The sequence below is a fragment of the Mandrillus leucophaeus genome, unplaced genomic scaffold, assembly GCF_000951045.1.
Source record: "Mandrillus leucophaeus isolate KB7577 unplaced genomic scaffold, Mleu.le_1.0 Scaffold25, whole genome shotgun sequence".
In the NCBI taxonomy this organism is placed as follows: domain Eukaryota; kingdom Metazoa; phylum Chordata; class Mammalia; order Primates; family Cercopithecidae; genus Mandrillus; species Mandrillus leucophaeus.
In genome coordinates this window covers 6,680,006-6,700,651 of record NW_012102587.1, presented here as the reverse complement: position 1 = coordinate 6,700,651, position 20,646 = coordinate 6,680,006, and the positions used below count along the sequence as shown (strand labels likewise).

Sequence of the window (20,646 nt, the reverse complement as noted above, 5' to 3'; positions counted from 1 at the left end):
CTATTACAGAATACCTGAGACTGGGTAATTCACACAGAATAGAAGCTCATGATTCTGCAGGCTGGGAAGTTCAAGATTGGGTAGCTCCCTCTGGCAGCTTCTGGTTGGGGCCTTGTGTTGAGTCAAAACGTGGTGGAGAAATGGAACTAGCTCTCTTGGTAACTAATGTAGTCCCACAAGAGTGAGAACTCACTCCATCTTGCCAGATGGGATTAATCTCTTCATAAGGGATCTGCCTCTATGACCCAAACACCTTCCCACTAGGACCTGTTGCATTGAGGACCAGGCTTCGAATACACGAACTTTTGAGGGACGCTTTCAAACCGTAGCAAGAGCAAACACTGCCTGGAACTGCCAGGGACTCTGCTGTTTGTGTTTGTGCAATCGTGTGTGTGTGTGAGAGAGAGAGAGAGAGCAAGAGAGAGAGAGAGAGAGAGAGAGAGAGATCTCCTTCTGGGCACCTTCCCAGCTAAGCGGATCTAGAATGTCAGCTGATTAAAGACATTTTAGACATTCTCAGACCACAGCAACTGAGCTCTTTTTCCCTTCCTCACAGGCCTCCAAGGACCCCAGGGTGCTCCAGGGAAGCAAGGAGCCACTGGTAACTTGTGCTTGCTCTGCTAGGGACAAATGATGCATTCCCTGAGGCACTGGGGCAGTTCCCCCCGACCTCTCTCCACAGCCGCACCCCAGCCCCAGAAGGTTACCGCCCGCCCTACAGTCCTCTTCTCTTGAGTCCTGCCACACCTCTTCAAGACCACCCAAGAAATGAGCTAGCACATCCCCCAGAAGAAATCTGGGGGTCCCATTCCCTTCTCTCCCAAACGCTTCCTGCCCCTTTGCCTCTAGTAGCCTGTCCCCAAAAGGATAGTGGGAGCCCACCTCACCAGCCGTTCTCTTTGCAGGCACCCCAGGACCCCAAGGAGAGAAGGGCAGCAAAGGCGATGGGGGTCTCATTGGCCCAAAAGGGGAAACTGGAACTAAGGGAGATAAAGGAGACCTGGGCCTCCCAGGTGAGGGCCGTATTGGGGGTGTTGGTGCTTGCCAGAAGGCCTGAGGGAACTGGGGCCTGACCTCTGTCCCATTAGGTCTATTCAGTGCTGAGGGCAGGGCAGTGCTCTGTCTATGGGAATCTCTGGATGGGTCTCTTCTTCCCGGGTGAGCAAAGAGATGCAATGTGAGAGGGAGAACAATGTCATTCCAGGCATGACTATGGCAAGTCGGGGCACAGGCAGTGCTACGAGCTCAGAGAGGAAGCCGAGGGGATGAGGAGAGTGGGCCTGCACTGGGCCTTGGGAAGCAGGGCAGACTGACTGACGACAAGGGCAAGAGGGTTGATTCCAGGAGGGAGACCCCAGCCAGCCAGAATCCCCCACTGACTGAGGGTGCTATCTCTAGAACAGTGTTCCTCAAGCCACGGGCCAATATGATAAGAGCTGTTTGGGTGCTTGCTTAAAATGCAGGGAGGGCTCGAGAGTCTGTTTCAAATGCTCTGGACGGTTCTGACCTTGAAGGTCTGGGCACCAAACTCGGAGAAACACTGGCTTAGAGGCTCTGGACTTGACTGAGCATGCCACGCTCTCCACCTCTCAGCCTCCTGCAGCCATCGGGGAGGCTCTGCAGTGAATGGCAGAGAGTGAGGATTGTGCGGCCAGGTGGGCTTAGTTCCCATCCCTCCTCTGCACCTGGTCACCTGTGTGACTAAGGCAATACTTCACCCTTCTGAGCTTTAATGTTCTCATTTTAGAAAAGAATGGTAATTAAATTAAAATAGTAATTAAATTAGACATATTTTACAAGACAGTAATAAGGGTTAGAGACCATGCTTTCAAACTGTCTGCCACACGATAGGCATTAAATATCTGATAACTAGTAATAGGCATCAAATACATGACAGCTAGTAACAGTAATAGTAATAGTAATAGTAATAGTAATAGTAATAGTAGTAGTAGTAGCGGTAGTAGTAGTAGTAGCAGTAGTAGTAGTTATCCCGTAAGGTAGAAAGGGAAGGACTTCAGTTTCAAGATCAGACAGACCTGGGTTCTCCTATGGCTCACTAACTGTGTGACCTTGGGCAAATGACTTAACCTTTCTTAGCCTCAATTTACTCACCTAGAAAAGAGGACTAATAATAATACAAACCTTTAATGAGGATGAATTACTGCAGGAATATAAGACATATGAGATGTGTACCACTGTACCTGGCACATGGGAATTCCCTACAAAAAACTGGGAAGGCTTGCCCTCAAGATGACAGCCCTTAGCAGGGATGTGTCAGCCATCCTAAAATATTCAAAGGGCATTTGTGGGAAAGAAAATGGTCTTGCCCAAGGTGGTGCCCAGCAGAAGAATAAGGACCAAGGGACCAATGGACTAAGGTTTCAGGAGGACCAACTGTGCTAAGGCAAGGGAGGAAGAATGATTCAGAACCTGGGGTTGACCCCTGATGAACTGGGTGGGCACTGGTCTTAGCGGGAAGCTGACTGCTGGGATGGGAGGAGGGGCTGCAGAATTCTTCTAGGCTGGGCTGATGGGGGATACTGGCACAGGAAGATGGTTGGGCAGTTGACCTCTGAGGATCCTTCCAAAGCTGGAACAACATAGTTCTCTCTATAGATGGGAAAGGGAAACCCATACTTTCTCAAAGTGGTCCCGCCAGCCCCAGAGAAGGGACCACAGCTAGGTCTTTGCCCACTGAGTCTGAGTTATGCTGCTTCCCAATCACCCTGTCACAAAGGCAAGCATAGAATCCACACCAAGACTCAGGCCTGGAAACGCTGTGGTCGGTGAAGAGAAAGGCAGCAGTTTGAGTTCTTCGAAACTCAGGACTCCAGCCCACTCCTCTTCTTGCCAAATTTCATTTCCCAAGATCATGAGATCTCTCTTACCCATGGCTTGCTCAATCCACTGCCAGTAGCTGGGCTATGCAAACCAAGGGAGACCTGACCCCAATGGTGCTGAGATTTTACCTATTCTCTTCCTGCTAGTAGACAGATAAGCCACCAACTCGAAGTCCCAGGGGACAAGCTTATTTTCCTCACCATATTACTTAGCTGCAGTTGGAAAGTTTTGAAGTCAGAGGCAGCTGTGCTTCCTTGGCTAGAGCCAGAGTGTGGTCCTCTGACTGATGTGGTCCTCTGACTGCCCTCTTCCCAAAGCCATCCCCTTTGCTGGGGAGTGGAAGTTATAGCAATGCAGATGCAGGCCCAGACCATTCTGAAGAAACCTCATGTGGCCCAGCGATGCTGTAACTTGATGGTCCTGGCCCACAGCAAAAAAGGCACCAACAGATTCCTCCAGGGAAACAGTTCTCAGTGCTTTCTAACAGGTGCCGTTGGCCCCGTCTCCAGAGTGGACACTCTGAATGGCCAAGAACAGCCTTCTCTGCTTTTTGCCCCTCCAGCTGTTATAGGACGGCTCAGCCACAACCAAGTTCCTTAGGATTGCTTTGTCTTCCTCAAGGAGCAGCCACCCTTCAAGCATTCAGCCATCTCAAGGGGTCTGATTAATGAGCCTCACAACTCATGAACTCACAGCACTCAATGCCAAGACCCAGGGCTCTCCCTTCTTCCTCACCTCTTCAGAGCTCTCTGCCCCCTTTTCTAAGTCACTGGAGAGAAGGCTGGTGTCATGCCTGAGTCCTCCCCAGCTTCAGAATTATCAAAATCATAGAATGGAGCAATAAATGCCTTTTAACAAAATTGCCTCCCAATAAGCCTTTTTGAAAGCCTAAAATGTTGTGTTGAAGTGAGATGTTCCTCTTTAGACCTTTGCCCCACTCTCCCCAACCCCAGGGGAGTGGAGGTGAGCACGGACACCCAGCTGATGGTGGGACTTCGGCAGCCTACCAGTAGTGTCCTGCATTGAGTGGCTGGCAAGGTCCAGGCAGTCCACCCTTAAACCAAAGAAGTCGCAGAGCCCTACCCCAGTGAGGAGCCTCTGTCAATTGATATGCACCAGGCACCAGCAAGAGAGGAGGGAGCGACAGAGGACTCAGAAGGGGACAGGCTAGGATGAGCTCTGAATTCTGATGATAAGTGGAAAATTTGAAATCTTGGGTACCAGGAAAGCCCATGTCTGAAGTGCTGGCAGGAATATGAGCTGTTGCAATGTTTTTCTGTCTGTTGACGCCTCAAAGTTGCTATTCTCAGCATTTGGGATCTGCTTTTTGGAATACTCAGGTTTCATTTTTTGAAGTGAAGTCAAATAATTGCCAAAATGCAGACACGAAAATGAGCCAGACAGTGCTGGTTGAGCCTGGGCTATTGTCCCTCCCAAGGGGACCAGGGTTTTCTGTTGACTGTCAGCCATACCAGGTCACCTCACCAAATTTTCATGAGTTTCTTTCTTGTCTCTGGGGCAGAGTGGTCCACTCCTTGAGGGCAGCGGGTCATATCTTCCACTCGTGGGCACCAAGTAGGAGCCCAGGGAGTTTAGGATTTGGGATTTCAGTGGAATGGGAAGTGTCAGAGGAGGACATGGTGGCCTGACTGGCGTTCCTCCCACACCTGACTGAGACTTTTTGGTTTTTCAGGAAGCAAAGGGGACAAGGGCATGAAAGGAGATGCAGGGGTCATGGGGCCTCCTGGAGCCCAGGGGAGTAAAGGTGACTCAGGGAGGCCAGGCCCACCAGGTAAGAGAGCGCGTGGTCACATCCATTGACCTCTAGGTATTTCTTTTTTTTTTTTCTGGCTGGTTGAGCCAAAGGGAAAAAAAATTCCTAAAAGTTCTTTTTCATCTTAGGTTTGGCTGGTTTTCCTGGAGCTAAAGGAGATCCAGGTAAGAACTACAAGAATCTTGGCGTCATCCCAGCTACCACTGTTCCTGGCAGAGTGAAGTTGGGGACCTGACTCCACCATCTTTTGCTTCATTGTAGTGTTCACCCAGAGCACCTGGGGTTTCTTTAAAACCTGGCCCTGACTAACAGGAACAGAGCAGCCAGCGGGAGGCAGGCTTCACTGATGTTTCTTTCTAAACTTCACCCCACTTTGCCACCCATGGCAAGAAGTTAGACAGTCACACCCAGAGATCCTAGTAAGTCCGTAAGTCCCAAACCCTGCAGATGGAAAAGATTAGTAAGTTGCTGAGAATCATTTTCCTACTACTAAGAGGGCTAGCTCATGGCTTCTAAAGAGAGTTGTTAAATCTGCCAAGAGGACTTTAAGGTATTAAGAGGTACATGTCTCAGTGCTGAGAACAGAAGCACCAGGGGTTGGGGCAGCCGGGCCCTCTGCCAACCACCACAGCCTGGCAGTCACTACTTTCCTTTCAGGACAACCTGGACTGCAGGGTGTTCCAGGCCCTCCTGGTGCAGTGGGACAGCCAGGTACCAAGGGCGAGCCTGGCAGTGCTGGCTCCCGTGGGCTAACAGGTGAGATCCTGGGTCCCGTGGCGAGCACAGAGAGTGATGTGTGAAAACCTGCCTAGTCCAGCCCTTATGCCCTCTGTGGTGTCTGTTGTCCAGGACTTCCAGGGAGCCCCGGGAGTCCAGGAGCTGCGGGCCTGAAAGGAAGCAAAGGGGACACAGGTAACAGAGGGTGCGGTGGGTGAGTAGGTGGGCTTGCTGGGTGGCAGGATGGATAGGGAGAAAAACCGCCTCCTGTTAGGCCCACGGAGGAGGCAGAGGATCTTCTGCGCCTTGGCCTCTGAGGTTCCTGGTTATGGAGGGCAGTTGCCCCTGCCAGGATCACTTAAGCCCAACGGCCTAGGGCTGTTCTTTCTCTTCTCATGGCTCATGAAAGGCCTTGAATGCCATGACCAAACCTCCTGCATCAGGGAGGAGAGCAAAGCACCTTGCTCATACCATCTCCCTGGTCTGCCTCCCAGCTGTATGTTTCTGCTGTCTCCTGCTGACCCTTCATTGGGACCCCCAGGAGGGGGTCCAGGAGTCTGGATTCAGGCTGGAGGATCCAGAAAACTCTTCTTCCACATTTTCCTAAGGGAGCAGCCTGGGAGCACTGACCCACACTAGCCAAACTCACAAAGATGAGTTTATACCATAATGCCAACCCAATCTAGGTTGTATACCATCATGTCCATTTAGTCTAGGTCGTAAACCATTGTACCAATATAGTCTACTTTATAAGCCAGTTTGGTCCAGTCGCAGTGTGCTCACTTGGTCTAGAAAGTCCAGACTACTATCACAATGCATAAGACCAATTCTTGCCTTTCTGCCCTCAGACATGCAGGGTATTGCAGTGAACAGAGAGACTGTTGCCTGATGGTGTGGGCACGCTCTGATTGGGTATTTCTATGGAGAACTGTTGCATACATTGGAAAGCCAGGAGCAGGCAGGAGGGGCTATGGGGAAGGCAGGGTTATGATGTAAAGCTGCATGTCTGCCAAGGACATCTGTAGACAGTCTGCCTCCACCCCTGTCCTCTGCCCGAGAAGAAGGTCATGCTTGTGTCGGACAACCTGGATGCCCTCACCCCCCACGCTGTGCTAGAGACCCACACTGGGACCTGGTCCTCCACAGTTCTAATCGATTGATTGATTCATTCATCACCACCTCCCGGCAAACCTTGGACCCTGGGTCTGAACTTTTGGGTTTTTTTTGAAAGCTGTCGGGAGCCATGGCAAGGGCAGCTTTTACACCCTTTCTGTCCCTGTAATCTGTCCAGCCCCACAGCAGTTGTGTTTTTCATGGATGATGTGTTGGTATGGGAGGATCCCTGCTACCTGATCCCATGTGGATGCCACCTGAAGGCCACCAGCAAGGTCTCACCATGGGAAAGGTTCCATCTGGATATGGTCGTCAGACGTTCCTGGCTTGTTCACTGTCCATTCTGATCTTATAATTCCATCTTCACTGGTCCCCAGTCTCAGAATCTGTCTGACTATAGACCTGATGCTCTCTTGCCCCTGAACCTTCTGTGTGGTTTCATGGAGATGATTGCTTTAATCTCTCGGTTGTAAATGGTAGCCACCCTCTGTCCCCGCCCCGACTGCTAGACTAATGTTTCTTGACTAACCAAGAGTATTGGAGGTAAAACATGATTTTGCCCACAGGAGCACTGTGCTCACTCTCCGAGCCCCAAGCCTGGGTCTCCCACAGTCTGAGGGTAGGGAATCCTGCCCCGCCCTTTGCATCTTGGGAGGATTTGCAGAACAAAAGCAGTCCTGCTAATGAGCATCTTCTTGACACCAGTGGGACAAGCACTCTCCGTAGCGCAACTTTACAGTCAAACAGCCATTAAGAGACACAGCCAGGTTCAAATCTAAGCCCATACAAGACAAAGCTTGGGGTCTTATTAGTACAGTCTATCATGAGGTCTTCCTCTCCAGCCCCACCATCAGGGCGTGCTGATGAGTGACACCTCCTCCCTTCATCCCAGTTCAGAAAAGATCGGAGCAGAAGGTAACAGCTTGTTCCATTCCTGGGAGGAAACATGAAGCTCTCAGGCCCTATCACAGTTCTTAGTTATGTACCCAGGACCCCACACCCATTTTAGCAAAAGACTTTTGGCCCATAGCTTGGGGATCGTTTTAATTTCATCATCATTGAGACCTTGTATATCTGTTGAGCACTCTTATGGCGTTCTCCAATAATTAGGCCTAGTAGTGAATACCAGCCAGCAAATTCTAGGGGTTACCCCTGGCTGACCAAATAAACATGAGGAATTGCATTTCAAGTTGGGGCTTGTGATAATTCCCGTTTATCTAAAACTGTGCAGGTTGCCCACCGAAGTCCAAATGTTTGCCTTGACTAAGTAGCTGACAGTCCACATGCACATCTCAGAGGGGAATTCCAATAGGACCATAATCTGACTAATCTGGCTGGGTCTGTAGATCATCCTGGAGTCATAGGCTAATAAACTTCTGGAAAGATTACATTTGACAACTTCTGAAGTGGGAGAAGGAGGGGCAGGCGGAGAGTGGAAGCCCGATCTCCCCATCATGGAGGACAGTGTATACTTGTCAATGTCAGGATGTCGGTATTCCCCAAACTAAAGCCACTGCAGTGCTTGGCCAGTTTTGATATATCAAGCCAGGTTTCCAAACTGACGTATTTCCCATTTTGTAAATAAAATCATTAATCTCTCAAGAGAATATCTAGCCACTTTAAATGAAAACAGAAAAATTACAGTATATTGACTTGACCTAGGTGACAGCTAGGTTTCATTACTGCGCATTAATTATTTTTAAAAGATGAGTGGTCTGTTCATTGTTATCAGTGCCTCTGGGCCAGGCACTGTGCCTGGGTCTTGACCCCTATGATCACACTGAACTTACCATTCTCCTTTACAACCGAGGACGCAAAGTCTCAGAGAGAGTAAACCTTTGCTCACAGTATCACAGGGAGCATGAACTGAATTCAGAAGTGAATCCCAAAGTCTGATTCCAGAGTTGTGCTTTTCCAGATTCGGTTTTATGGAAGAATGTAGAGTGTATGATTTGAGAGAAATCAGTTACCTTCACCCTGTCCCCACCCCAGCCACACCTTCCACTCCTCCATAAATGGGTAAATCCTGGCTTGGTCACCAAGCCTTTCTACCTCCCCCACAGCCACTGACCACACTCTACCCTATTCAGGTGAAATGCTTCCTCTTGTTTGCCCCTCTTGAGAGAGAGGAGCCAGCTCATATTAAATAAGACAAAGGGGAAATTCCTTCCATTCTGGGGGGAAGAAAACCTCCACATTTTATCAAGCAAGGCATGCAGAACCTTCTCTCAGGGTCACTTTTTTTACCTGCTAGAAACAGACCCTGTCCAGTCTCCATCACTTAGTATTTCTAACATTTTCACTTTCAAAGATTGCAGAATAATAATCCAATTTTAGCTCTACATGCCTTAGCTATTTTGATATAATATTTGTTTAGAAATAAGGAAGGACTCCATTTCAGCTTGTAATCATGACATTTCTCTTTTTACTGTTTCTACCTCATGAAATAACATTAGAAGCAGCCAAAACATTTAAATTCCAAAACATCAATCTGATTGGAAATTCTTTATCTCAATGGCCTTTATGTCTAAACTATAACAGTGTGAATTTTCCATGCCCTTTTATTTTCCTCTTCGGGCAAAACCGAAGTGCAAATAACACAAAATCCATTTTCTCATCTGTATTTGAAGATGTTTCTCATCTGTATTAGAAGGTATAATTTCTCAGTTAATTCCATTCCTCATATCTAAGTACTGAGATAGTCCAATAATTTATTAAATTCTACTAAGTCAAATCACTAAATTGTCATTTATAAAACTCTTCCTCATTTTTCTCTAAGTTTCTTAGAGAGCTCTGCAGAAGTCTACATATACCCCAATTTTGAGTCCCTTATCCTTCATCTCACTTCTTACCACAAGGCCAATTTGTCAGTTATTCACTCAATCCTCAATTTGCCAGGTAGCACCTAGCCTCCAAGTTGGTATGGTATTTAGGAAAGTTTCCCCAGCCTGGGTAAGACAGCAATGGCCCCCTTTCTACAAAATACAAAAAAAAATTAGCTGGGCATGGTAGCATGTACTTGTAGTCTCAGTTACTTAGGAGGCTGAAGGAGGAGGAGGAGGATCACTTGAGCCAAAGAATTTGAGACTGCAATGAGCTATAATTGCACCACTGCACTCCAGCCTGAGCAACAGAGTGAGACCCTGTCAGAAAAAGAAAGGAGAGGAAAGAAAGAAAGAAAGAAAGAAAGAAAGAAAGAAAGAAAGAAAGAAAGAAAGAAAGAAAGAAAGAAAGAAAGAAAGAAAGAAAGAGAGAGAGGAGGGAGGGAGGGAGGGAAGAAGGAAGGAAGTTATTTTAATGTGTTGGAAATTTCTCCATTTCACTGAGAATCAGGAGACCTGAGCCTCAACTTGAACTTACCCCTGACTGCTGGGTGACCACAGGCTCAGCTACTTGACTTTGCTGATCCTGTTTCCTTTTCTGTGGCGTGCAAGCAGTGTAGAAAAACACCAGGTCCCTGACAGTTTCACAGCATTCTAGGTTTGAAATAGGCAGCTTCCCTGGGAGCAGGAACAGTTGAAGACTTTAGTCAGAACACCAGCTCAACACTAAACAACTGGAAGGCATGTGTTTTCTAACGTAACACATGTTTCTTGGGGGAAAATTTTTTCTGTAAAAATACTTTGCAAGTAAATATTTGGAGCCCTCTCAGCTTGATAAGCTTGTGATACTTGGGGAAAGCCAGCTTACTTATGGTTAAGAAGAAAAATTCAGCATTTATTTGTTCTCCAGTGTAGTTTTACAACAAGCAGCTCTGGAACCTATTTTTTGGCCATTTCTCCCTCTACTCTGCAGGAGCTGATCCTATCAGGCTGCTGCCTTGATTTATAGTGAAGTAATTACTAGTTCCTCCATCAATTAGTCCACGAACAACCACTCAGCCAGTGTTCTCTTAGAGTCCAGTGAGGCTTGGAGAGAAATCACACAAACCTCAATGCTAATTTCCAATACCCATTAAACACATATCAGAAGACATTTCATCAAGGTCCAACCTCTGCCATATGAACTGTGGGTCTGGGAGGGTTCAGACGCCAGAGGGGCTGTAAGTTCCTGTAGAGACAAGGAAGGCTGCTCATAGGAGGTGGGCTGTGACCTGGTTCCTCAAGAATGAATGAGAGTTGTTTAGGGCAGTGCTACTCAAAATGTGGTCCTGAGACTTGCAGCATTAGCATCACCTGGGAACCTGTTAGTAATGTGGATTCTTGGATTCCCACTCCAGCCCCACTGGGTCAGTGACTCTGGGTGGGCCCTAGCAAGTTGTTTACTAACAAGATGCACCCAGATGATTCTGATGTATACTCTAGTTTGACTACTCCTCTTTTAGGGGGAAAATGGTTGCAGGAAGGCTGGAGGTGTCTTGGGAACCAAGTGCATAGACCAAGTGAAACTCCGGAGAGGAGTGAGCCTAGTACTAGTGGAACAAAGGTGCCTTCAGGGAACAGTGGGAGGCTGGGCCTGGGTGATAGCCCCGACTTCCCCATTCACTCCTATGTGACCTTGGATAACTCACCTAGCATCTCTGAGGGTGTACTTTCTCCTCTGTAAAGGAGGGAAATCACACTGCTTTGGAGGGTGGCAGAAAGATCAAACAAGGCAATGTATGTAAAGCCCCTGGCACAGTGCCTGGCACAATGCAGGCAGCAGAAAATGCTGAGTCCCCTGGAGGTGAGGAGCTAGGAAGGGAGAGTATGGGAAGCAAAGAGGGAGGGTCAGGCTTGGGGCCACGAACCTGGTGAACAGGGGCTTTCCTATGATTCCTGTCTTTAGAGGGCGTTTACTGTTCAGTGCTTTAGAGGACAGTTGGAGGGGTGCATCTCTTTGGGTGGTCACAATAAAGGGAGGTCACAGTGTTTTGAGGCCCCTTCTGCTTACCCGCATGTGAACAGCGTATGTCAAGACTGGTAGGGAGAAAGATCACATTCTATATGTCTGTGATGGTGATGAAGTAGGAAACAGTCCACGTCCAGACTCTCGGCCCCTTCTATCTGCATCCCAGAGGGTGCCATGTTGCAGAAATCTCTACCTTAAGAGCATGTCCCTAGAGACAGGGTTCAGGGACCCCAAGACACTGTGATGTGGACTGTTTCCTACTTCATCACCATCATAGACATATAGAATGTGATCTTTCTCCTAACCCATCTTGACATATGCTGTTCAGATGCAGGTAAGCAGAAGAGAAACATCTGTCGCTTCTCCTGGACAATCTCAGCTCAGCCCTTCAGGTCAATAGCAGACATTTGCTGGGTGCTACCTGTGCAGCAATCCTGGTGCTCATGTGTGGACTCAACCTCGCTACCTGAGGTCCTCCCCCACCTGGAGGGGACACAGGATCCACAGGGTCCTGTGACATCATTTATTCAGCACTGGCCAGGCACCAGGCTCAGCACTTGACACACACAATTTCATTTCAGCCTCACAACTGCCTCAGGAGGCAACAAGGAGACTCAGAGAAGGAGACTGAGGCTCAGAGCAGGGACACCTGGTTCAAGGTCACAAAGTCAGTATAAGACAGAAGTGGACTCAAGCCCAGGCTGTCAGACTGTGGAACCACTTTGCTTTAATACCTTGGGAGAAAGGATATCATGTCTTGGGCGAGAGAGGGAAGGCTTCACAGGTGGTGACATCTGATATCATCTTTGCAGAGTTTACAAGCTAAATGTGAGTTCCCCAGGTGAACCAAAGGGGTGAGGCATTCTATTCAGAGGGACAGGTGTGTACACAAATGGCCCGGTGTAAGCTAGGGCCTGTCTGCCAGGGGCTGACCTCTAAGCACCTCTAACTCTTACAAAAACCTATCCCAGCCTCAGTTCTGTCCCTTTCCCTAACATGAGGAACAGAAGTACATGCCCTCTCAGAATCTTCTGGTGCTTCCTGCTTCTCTTGTTGCCTGGGTCTGCAGCGGCAGCTGCCAGCCCCTTGGCTCTCCTGCCCTCCTCCCCAGGCAGTGCCAAGCCTGGGGGTGGGATCTGAAATGCCCCTGGATTTCAGGGATATTCACAACTGCTCTTGCTCATTATTCCAAGAAGGGGCCCTGAAGAGTCTTGCCAGCCCCTTGCCTCTCCCTCCACTAACCAGCACACTGCAGGTGCTTGGAAAATCCAGGGATTGAAATGAGAGGTGGGGCAGGGCAGGCAGAAACTTCCCCAAGGCAACTGCAAGGAGGTTGACTGAGCTCCGTGCTTGGCCAGGGGCACAGATACTTATGACTCACTGTTGGTGTTCCCCTTGTTACCCTCTAGTAACTGTTATTGATAGTCAATAATGAGCTTGCATTTTCCCAAGTTTGTGTAACTGCTTTGAGGAGTCCTATTTCTCTGAAATAAAATAAATATTGGCACTTAGAATCAAGAGGACATGATCTTGCTAAATGAACAAATTATTATCTCACACTGACCCAGCAGGGCGCTGGGGACAGTGGGTCTTCCATGAAACTTTACTGAAAAAGAAGGATGAATGGACAGAAAGAAGGAAGAATGGGGCAACTTTAACATTAACTACAATAGGATAATCACCAATGATTGTGGTTATTATTTTTCCATTTTCTGGACATTAGACCCTTTAGCCACGTGAATCTTTAGCCATTGGGGGCTACAATGAAATAAACCAATAAATACTTGTAGAGCATCTATTAGAGATGAGGACCCCCAAAGCTCCTGGTGGCCCCTGAGCCCCCTCCACAGTCTTTTGGCAATAACTTTATTTTGGCAATTACTTTATTTACCAGATATCTCCCAATTCTCTTCCAATATAAATGCAACAGCAGGGAATGGGATTGGATTTAGATGCCAGGTCAGGTTACTGGTGGGCAGGGAAGGCCAGCGGTGCATCTGAGGTCTGTCTAATCCAGGCTTTCATCCAGTACCTTGCTGTTTCACCCCCAATACACCTGTTCTCATTCATCTGCAGACTGTCTCTTTTTATGATCTGCTGAAGAGGCTTTAAACAATCGTGGAGAACCAATGTATCTTTCCATCTGCATTAATCAGACAAAAGATAGAGGTTGTCTAAGATTAAAAATGTCTAATATCTAAGTTTTATTATCTCCTCCCCCCCTTTTTTTGTTTTGATCTTAGGACTTCAAGGACAGCAAGGAAGAAAAGGAGAACCAGGAGTTCCAGGTAAAGGGCTGACTGCATTTTCATCCCTCGGGGTGATGACGGGGAAGGCCTGCCCACTCAGAGGGCAGGTCTTGTTGACTTTGAACACACAGCTGTGACCTTCTTCTAAAGTGGAGGTTAAGACTCCAGGGCTCTGTCACTCAAGTCTCAGATTTCTCCACTGCAAAACCTGGGAATAACAGGAACTCAGCATCCTGAGGGGTGTAGCTTGTGGGGCAGGGGCTGAGGATGGCAAAGGGGGAAAATGTCAGGAGAGCTAGGGGTGCAGGCGGAGGCTCCAGGCTGTATAACCGCCATGGAGATGTGCCCCTTCTGCTCCATCCACGGCTGCTGCTTCCCCGCCTCAGCTGTGGCCCACTTGCCTCTTCTCCTTGGCCCCCAAGCCTCTCCTGTCTGCCTCCCACTGCCTGTCGCTGGGCTTTCTTATTCTTATCCTCACCTCCAGAGCCTGTGCTTCAGTTGGGTCCTGAGCCGGCACCAGCTGCAGGATGTTTCTAGGCCTCTCGACAGCCCTGCCCCTGTGAGTGCAAAAGTGAAATTTTTCAGACACCTTTCTTGAGCAACTTTTCTTCCTCCTAAGCTAGATATTCTATTACCATTTTGTGTTGTGTTTTGTTTTGTTTTTTCAGTTTTTTTAGAGACAAAGTCTCTGTGTCACCCAGTCCCGAGTGCAGTGGTGCCAGGATAGCTCACTGCAGCCTTGGCCTCCCCACCTCAAGTCATCCTCCCACCTTGGCCTCCCAAAGCATGGGATTACAGGAGTAAGCCACTGTACCCGGCCTCTGTTACTATTTCAATTCACTAAAGGAGACGTCGAGGCTTAGAAACATTCTAGCAAATTCTCCCAGCATGGCTAGAACTTCCACGTAACTATGTAATTCCAGAAGGACCAACAATCTGTGGAATACCACCAGCTATTTTAGCCTGCCTGTTCTCGACAGCGTTTACCTAAGAGTTGAGAGACCAGTGCAGCCCCCATATGGACCAAAGACAGGCTGAACGTTCAGATAGCCCAGCCATGGGGGCGGTCTGGCAGTTAAGAATAACTCTTTTGTTAAACAGCAAGGCCCTTGGGTCTCTCTTGGGAAGGCAAAGCAGGATACCTGACCAGGGCACTGTCTCTCCTTCCAGGCCCTGCAGGTGTGAAGGGAGAACAGGGGAGCCCGGGGCTGGCAGGCTCCAAGGGAGCCCCTGGACAAGCTGGCCAGAAGGGAGACCAGGGAGTGAAAGGTAAGGCCTCTGTATCTGATTCCTTGGTTCTTAGGACTATGCTTTACAGCCAGTTCTGTACCTGAAAACAGGAAACGCCCTGTTTTAAGAGTTTTGGGGGTTTTCAGAACCCAGGAGGGTAGAGGTTTATTTCCTTAATTGGCAAGTCTTGCCTGGGGGTTGTCCTAGGCGTGGAGCACACAGCAGTGGATTAGGCGCAGCTCTAGAATCCGAGGCAGGGATATGAATGTGCACTTGAGCCATGCCCCATGACCCAACACCCCTAGACGGTTTGCATGAAGGAGATGAGCCCATCCCACTCCGTATCCCTGACCAGACCAAGCGTCCCTCACCAATCTAACTTCAACCCCTCTTGCTATAGCTCAGGCCCGTTTCTTCCTGCTTAATCATTGACACCCACAGGACGTCCTGTACCCACAATGCCAGGCCACAGGCGAGACCCAGGGAGAGTCTGACCACCCCCACCCCTCCACCTGCTCCCCACTCCTGCAAATGCAGGCAAAGGCATCCTGCCTGGATTTCTTTCAAACTGTGTGGGTTTTCTCCTCATGACAGGATCTTCTGGGGAGAGAGGAGTAAAGGGAGAAAAAGGTGAAACAGGTAATCACTATTTATATTCTCTTTAATGTGTGCTTTAAAGTCAATTCTGTACCTGAAAATTGTGTGTGTTGGGGGAAAAGACGGTTCTCAAATAAATTTCTCATTTTGGGGAAGAGTTGAGGGTCTAATCCCGTGAATGAGCCTGCCCACGGCACACAGCAGCAGTTAGCAGTTTCCCTCCCCAGCCACTCTCACTTCCTTCCTTCTCTCCCTTCCTTCCCCCTTTCGCCTTCCTCCTTTCCTTTTCTCTCTCCCTCCCTTCCTCCCCTTTTCCTTCTTTCTTTCCTCTCCCTCCCTCCTTCCTTTCCCTCTCTCCCTCCTTCTCTCCCTCCATTCTTTCCTTCCTTCCTTCTCTTTTCTCAACTTTTCTTTTTTTTCTCTCCACAACACGTGACAAGACCTGGTGTATGCAATTTGCAAACCAGCCACAGGGGCACCTGCCCCCCTGGCCTTGTGCCCGCAGGCCTCAGGTGCACGGAGGCTGCATGCCAGGTTGGGTGGGTGCTGTAAAGTGGGATCTTCCAGGCTCTGGTGACAGTCAAGCAGGGGCATTTCTTTTCCTTAACTGTAGAACTCCAAAATGAAAAGAAAGAGCCCATACTTACCCAAAGCCCCAAGGGGCCTTCCTCACCTCTCCCACGTGTGTTTCTTCACCCAGGTGAAAACGCAGTGTCCGTCAGAATTGTTGGCAGTAGTAACCGAGGCCGGGCTGAAGTTTACTACGGTGGTATCTGGGGGACCATTTGCGATGATGACTGGCACAATTCTGACGCCACCGTCTTCTGCCGCATGCTGGGTTACTCCAGAGGAAGGGCCCTGTACAAGGTGGGAGCTGGTAAGTGAGTCACCAGCCAAGGGCCTCTTCCTCAGAGGTGTGGATGTGGCTTTCTCTCGCTGGTGGGGTGTTGGCGAGTGACTCAGTGTGGTTTGCCTTAAAAGAAAAGAATTGGTCCAAGCAACCAGAAATCTCTGCAGCACAGGGCTCCAGGTATGCGTCCTTCCAGCTTGGCCACCCCAGCAGAAAGATGACCTATCTTCTCCAGCGCTGACAGTGAAGGCTGGCCTTGCTTCAGTCAATGTCCATCCAGCCCTGGAGTCAGAACGCCACATGGCTGAGGGTGTTTGCCGGAGATGGCTCTCCAAAGGACAGATGAGTTGCTGGAACTAGAAGAACAGAGAGAAGATTCAGGGCAGGCAAACACAGACGTTCGCTCCAGCTATCTGCAAACTAGCATCCTGGATTGACCAGCAGTCTTGGCTGTGATCATGTTTAAAGAGAAGATGGGAAGGGAAGAGGAAACAAATCAGAGCAGGGGCTTACTAAAATTTGGGGAAAATGTCTTCAGATGCTGTAGACTCAGCCTATGTCTTTCAGCCAAAAGTTCAAACCTTGAGCAAAGGAGTTAAGTCCCCAGGCAGAGCCCTTTTCTGTGGCCATAGAAGCTGCCCCAGCAGGACATGAGGCCTGTTTCCCCGCTTGCTCCCAACCCCAAGTGCTCCCTGTCCTTACTCCAACCCAAAGCAAATGCTAGCTTTAGAGCAGGGCGATGGCATGATTACAGAGGCATGTGAGAAAGGTGGACACAGTAGGAGTGAGTTAGCAGGGAGGAGACTAAACATTAGGATACCCCCAAACCCCCAGGAAGATATTTCAAATAGTGTGGGGTTTAAGTATTAAATATTTGCATGAGACTTTCGTCAAAGGGTAGAGAATAGAATGGAGGCAGAGTCATTGTTAAAAAAAAAAAAAAAAAAAGTAGGCTAAGCCAGCCATCAGCACATTGGGCCAGAATGGGCCAGAATGACTGTGAGAAAATTCGGCAGTCTATCCCGGATGGAATCTCCCAGGCACACATGTGGCTGCTTTGCTATGACTCTAATCCTACCCTTCTTGCTTTCTCTCTCTCTCTCTCTCTCTCTCTCTCTCTTGCTTTCTCTCTATCAAGGCACTGGGCAGATCTGGCTGGATAATGTTCAGTGTCGGGGCACGGAGAGTACCCTGTGGAACTGCAGCAAGAGTAACTGGGGCTCTCACGACTGCAGCCACGAGGAGGACGCAGGCGTGGAGTGCAGCATCTGACCGGGAAACCCTTTCACTGCTCTGCTCCTGAGTGTCCTCGGGCTCACACATGGGAAGGCAGAAGATCTCTGAGGAGTTCCCTAGGGACAACTGAGCAGCCTCCGGAGAGGGGCCGTTAATAAAGCTCAACATCATTGACTGTGGCTGAGTGTCAGTGTGTTCATACCTCTCATCCCCAATGATGTGCCCACTCCATGCACCACAACATTTCATTGAATTCTCTCATGTCCATAGCCAGGGGAAGGAGAGGGTGGAAGTGGTGACACAGAAGGTGAAGGTCACTTATGGCCAACCTTAGTCTTGACCATCTCTTCAGTCATTCAGACATAACATCTCTCATGGTGAGCTCTCTCTCCCCCTTTTTGTCCTCCCCTGACCGTGACCTGGTAACATTCCAGCACACACATGAACTCTCTTCATGCCCTGTGCTCTGTGCTCCACCCTGACTCCACCTGCCCCCGGGTCCTTGCTCTCTCTCAGCTCCCTGCCTGCTGGGCTAAGCCCACTCTCCATGTTGCAAACCACATAGTAAGCTTGAAATCAGTCTTAGAGTCTCACTGAACTTCCCTTCCATACACAAGTGGGATTTACAGAATGGAAATAGTTATCTGGAGTGAGAGTAATCAAAAAGGTTTTCTGAAAAAGCACAATTTGAACTGGACCTTAAAGGGTGGGGAGGATGTGACCCCTTCTTGGCATACAGTGACTCTGTCATTCTAGGACCTGTAGGTATAAAAGACTTTGTTTTCCTGAGCCTATCCTGTGTCCCTTCTTGTGGCAACAACTGACTAACCATCTACTGAAAGAACACAGAACGCCAGGTGTCAGGTTTTGACTGAGGTCCGAGGGGAGTCAGTGGGCAAGTGGCAGGTAGCTGGAAGAACAACTCGAGGAATCGTAAGGAGTTTTAATATGGTTTTATTCTCTCTCTCTGGACACAAGCCAGCTGTGGGCATGAGTGAGCCATGGGCACAAGAAAGCCATGAGTGCAAGCCATATGTACAGCGTCAGCAAGGTAGTTATACCTTTTACAGACAACAGTGGCTCTGAGCCTCACATGAGCATGTGTGAGTGGTTACATAATGTGCCTCACGTGGCATGGTTACATAATGTTTGGCGTGTGCGCCTGCACTCCAAACCCACTGAGTCACGCTGCGCCAGCTGGCTGCCTCGGCCTATTCCTGACTAAAGTGCAGCCATTTCCCTTACACTAGGGTATCACATAATATAAATAATATTATTCTCATTTTATAAATGAGCAAACTCAACTTCAGAGTGGTGAAGCAATGTGGTATGCTGGCTGTGCTTTGCCCAGCTTATATTCATGGCACTAACAATGTGACTGCAGCTCCTTTCCCAAGAAGCAAGGTCTGCTTCCCACACCTTGACTCTGGGCTGGTCTCAAAGACTTGCTTTGGCTAACAGAAAGTGGCAAAAGTGCTGGGAAGCAGTTCCAAGCCTGGGCCTCAAGGGACCTTGCACTGGCTTGCTCTCTCTTGGAATCCAAGCTGTGTTATGAAAACAAGACTGGCTAGCCCATTAGCGGGGGAGTGAGCAGGTGGAGGGGGCCCAGTTGCCCTAGCTGAGACCATTGTTCACCAGCTGGCTCACAGCTAACCACGGCTGCATTAGTAAGCCCAGCTGAGTTGGTCAAGTTCAGTCCACAGCGGAAGAACTACCTGCCCAACCAACCCACAAACTCTTGAGAAATCACAAATGGCTGTGGCTTACCACCACTAGGTTTGTGGGTGGCTTGTTATGCAGCAACTGATAAAAATTAGTTTACAGAGGACACACAGCTAGGAAGGGCAAGGCTGGGATTCAAACTCAGGTCTGTCTGACACCAATAAGATTGAGAGAAAGGAGGGTTGCTGCTGCTGGCATCTCTGCCAGGTGACTCCACCCATAAGCTCTCAGGCTGTGCTAAGCTGAAGAGATTTCTCTTTCAGATCCACAGGGGCTACCGCATGCACATGACTGCCGTGTATCAGGACACTGGTTTTGTAGTTGGTGAACAACTGGGTAAAATCAGCACTACGACGTCATCTGGGGCCGCTGAATGTGAAGCATGGTTTCCACATGACTCTGTGGCGGGAGACGTGGCTGCACTGTCCACTTGAAATGTGTCTTCCCTCCTATGCTCCTTTCCTGGCTGAGGCCTGCAGCTCTCTGCAGACTGGCTGGGCAGGACAGAGATGGTGGGCCTCTCAAAAAGAAATCCTGTGCGCAAGCCCTCCTGCCACTCCCTCGCCTAGCAGGGCAACCCACAGGGCAGATCATAGTGGTGTGGCTGAGAACAAAAGTTCTGGACTCCGATGGCCCAGATTAGGGTCCTGGTGCTGCTGTACAACAGCTCTGTCATCTGCACAAGAAAGGCATCAAGCCTCTCCAGGCCCAGTTTCCTTCCCTGTAAAATAAATAGTAACAGTTTCTTCCTCATAGAGTTCTTGTGAGGATTCATTGAAATCACAAACAAAAAGACAGCACACAGTAGGCACTCAGCCTTTGTTGTAGTCATCCTTTAAGACCCTTCCCAGCTCACCCCTCCCCAACATTGGCCCCACTGAGCCCTCTGCACAAGGTGGATAGGTCTTCTCAGACCCTCCCATAAGCACCAGGCTTGGGAGGTCTAGGATGGTGAGTCTGTGGCTCCTCCAGAAGCTGACAGAGATGGAGTGAGGAGTGCAAGAGACGTATTGGGGGTAGCGTCTGTGAAAGGGAAAAAGTGGAGGGAGTGGGATGAACAGGAGAGCCTCAGACTGTGATGCAGACATGCCCTGACTTGGCTACATTGACAAGGAGATGCAGAGCAAAGATGGCCTCTCAGAGGGGTCCTGGGTGGGCAGGAGTAACAGACCCTAGTGCCCTGCCCTGCCCTGCTCGGTCCCTGGCCTGGGGCTGCCCCAAATGCACAGCCTTGCCTGGGGAGTGGAAGGGAGTCCTGAAGGTGCCACCACGGGGCTGGAGGCTCCCATGCTCTCTGTGGCCCGAAGGCACGTTCTCTCCAGAGGCCAGAGATTCCAAAGCACTGGAGAGATTCAGAGAATCCCTGGCTGCTAGATGGTTTGCTGAAAAGAGAATAGGATTTGAGATCAGATTCAGATCCCAGCACTAGTGACCAGCTGTGTGGCTTTGGGGATGCCACAAAGCCTCTCTGAGTTTCTGTTTCTCAT

General features: G+C 49.2%; 1 protein-coding gene across 1 annotated transcript in view; it reads left to right on the top strand.

The window, feature by feature from the left end:
* The window catches only part of MARCO (macrophage receptor with collagenous structure), a 67,044-nt gene extending 49,433 nt beyond the window's left edge, over nucleotides 1-17,611 (top strand). Inside the window, exons 7-17 of the mRNA XM_011983453.1 lie at nucleotides 557-601; nucleotides 906-1,013; nucleotides 4,535-4,633; nucleotides 4,744-4,779; nucleotides 5,273-5,371; nucleotides 5,465-5,527; nucleotides 13,519-13,563; nucleotides 14,695-14,793; nucleotides 15,349-15,393; nucleotides 16,052-16,228; nucleotides 17,340-17,611. Of these exons, the coding sequence (XP_011838843.1) occupies nucleotides 557-601; nucleotides 906-1,013; nucleotides 4,535-4,633; nucleotides 4,744-4,779; nucleotides 5,273-5,371; nucleotides 5,465-5,527; nucleotides 13,519-13,563; nucleotides 14,695-14,793; nucleotides 15,349-15,393; nucleotides 16,052-16,228; nucleotides 17,340-17,473 (950 nt within the window). The 3' untranslated portion in view covers nucleotides 17,474-17,611. The remainder of the gene's footprint in view (nucleotides 1-556; nucleotides 602-905; nucleotides 1,014-4,534; nucleotides 4,634-4,743; nucleotides 4,780-5,272; nucleotides 5,372-5,464; nucleotides 5,528-13,518; nucleotides 13,564-14,694; nucleotides 14,794-15,348; nucleotides 15,394-16,051; nucleotides 16,229-17,339) is intronic.
* Nucleotides 17,612-20,646: the final 3,035 nt, after the last annotated feature.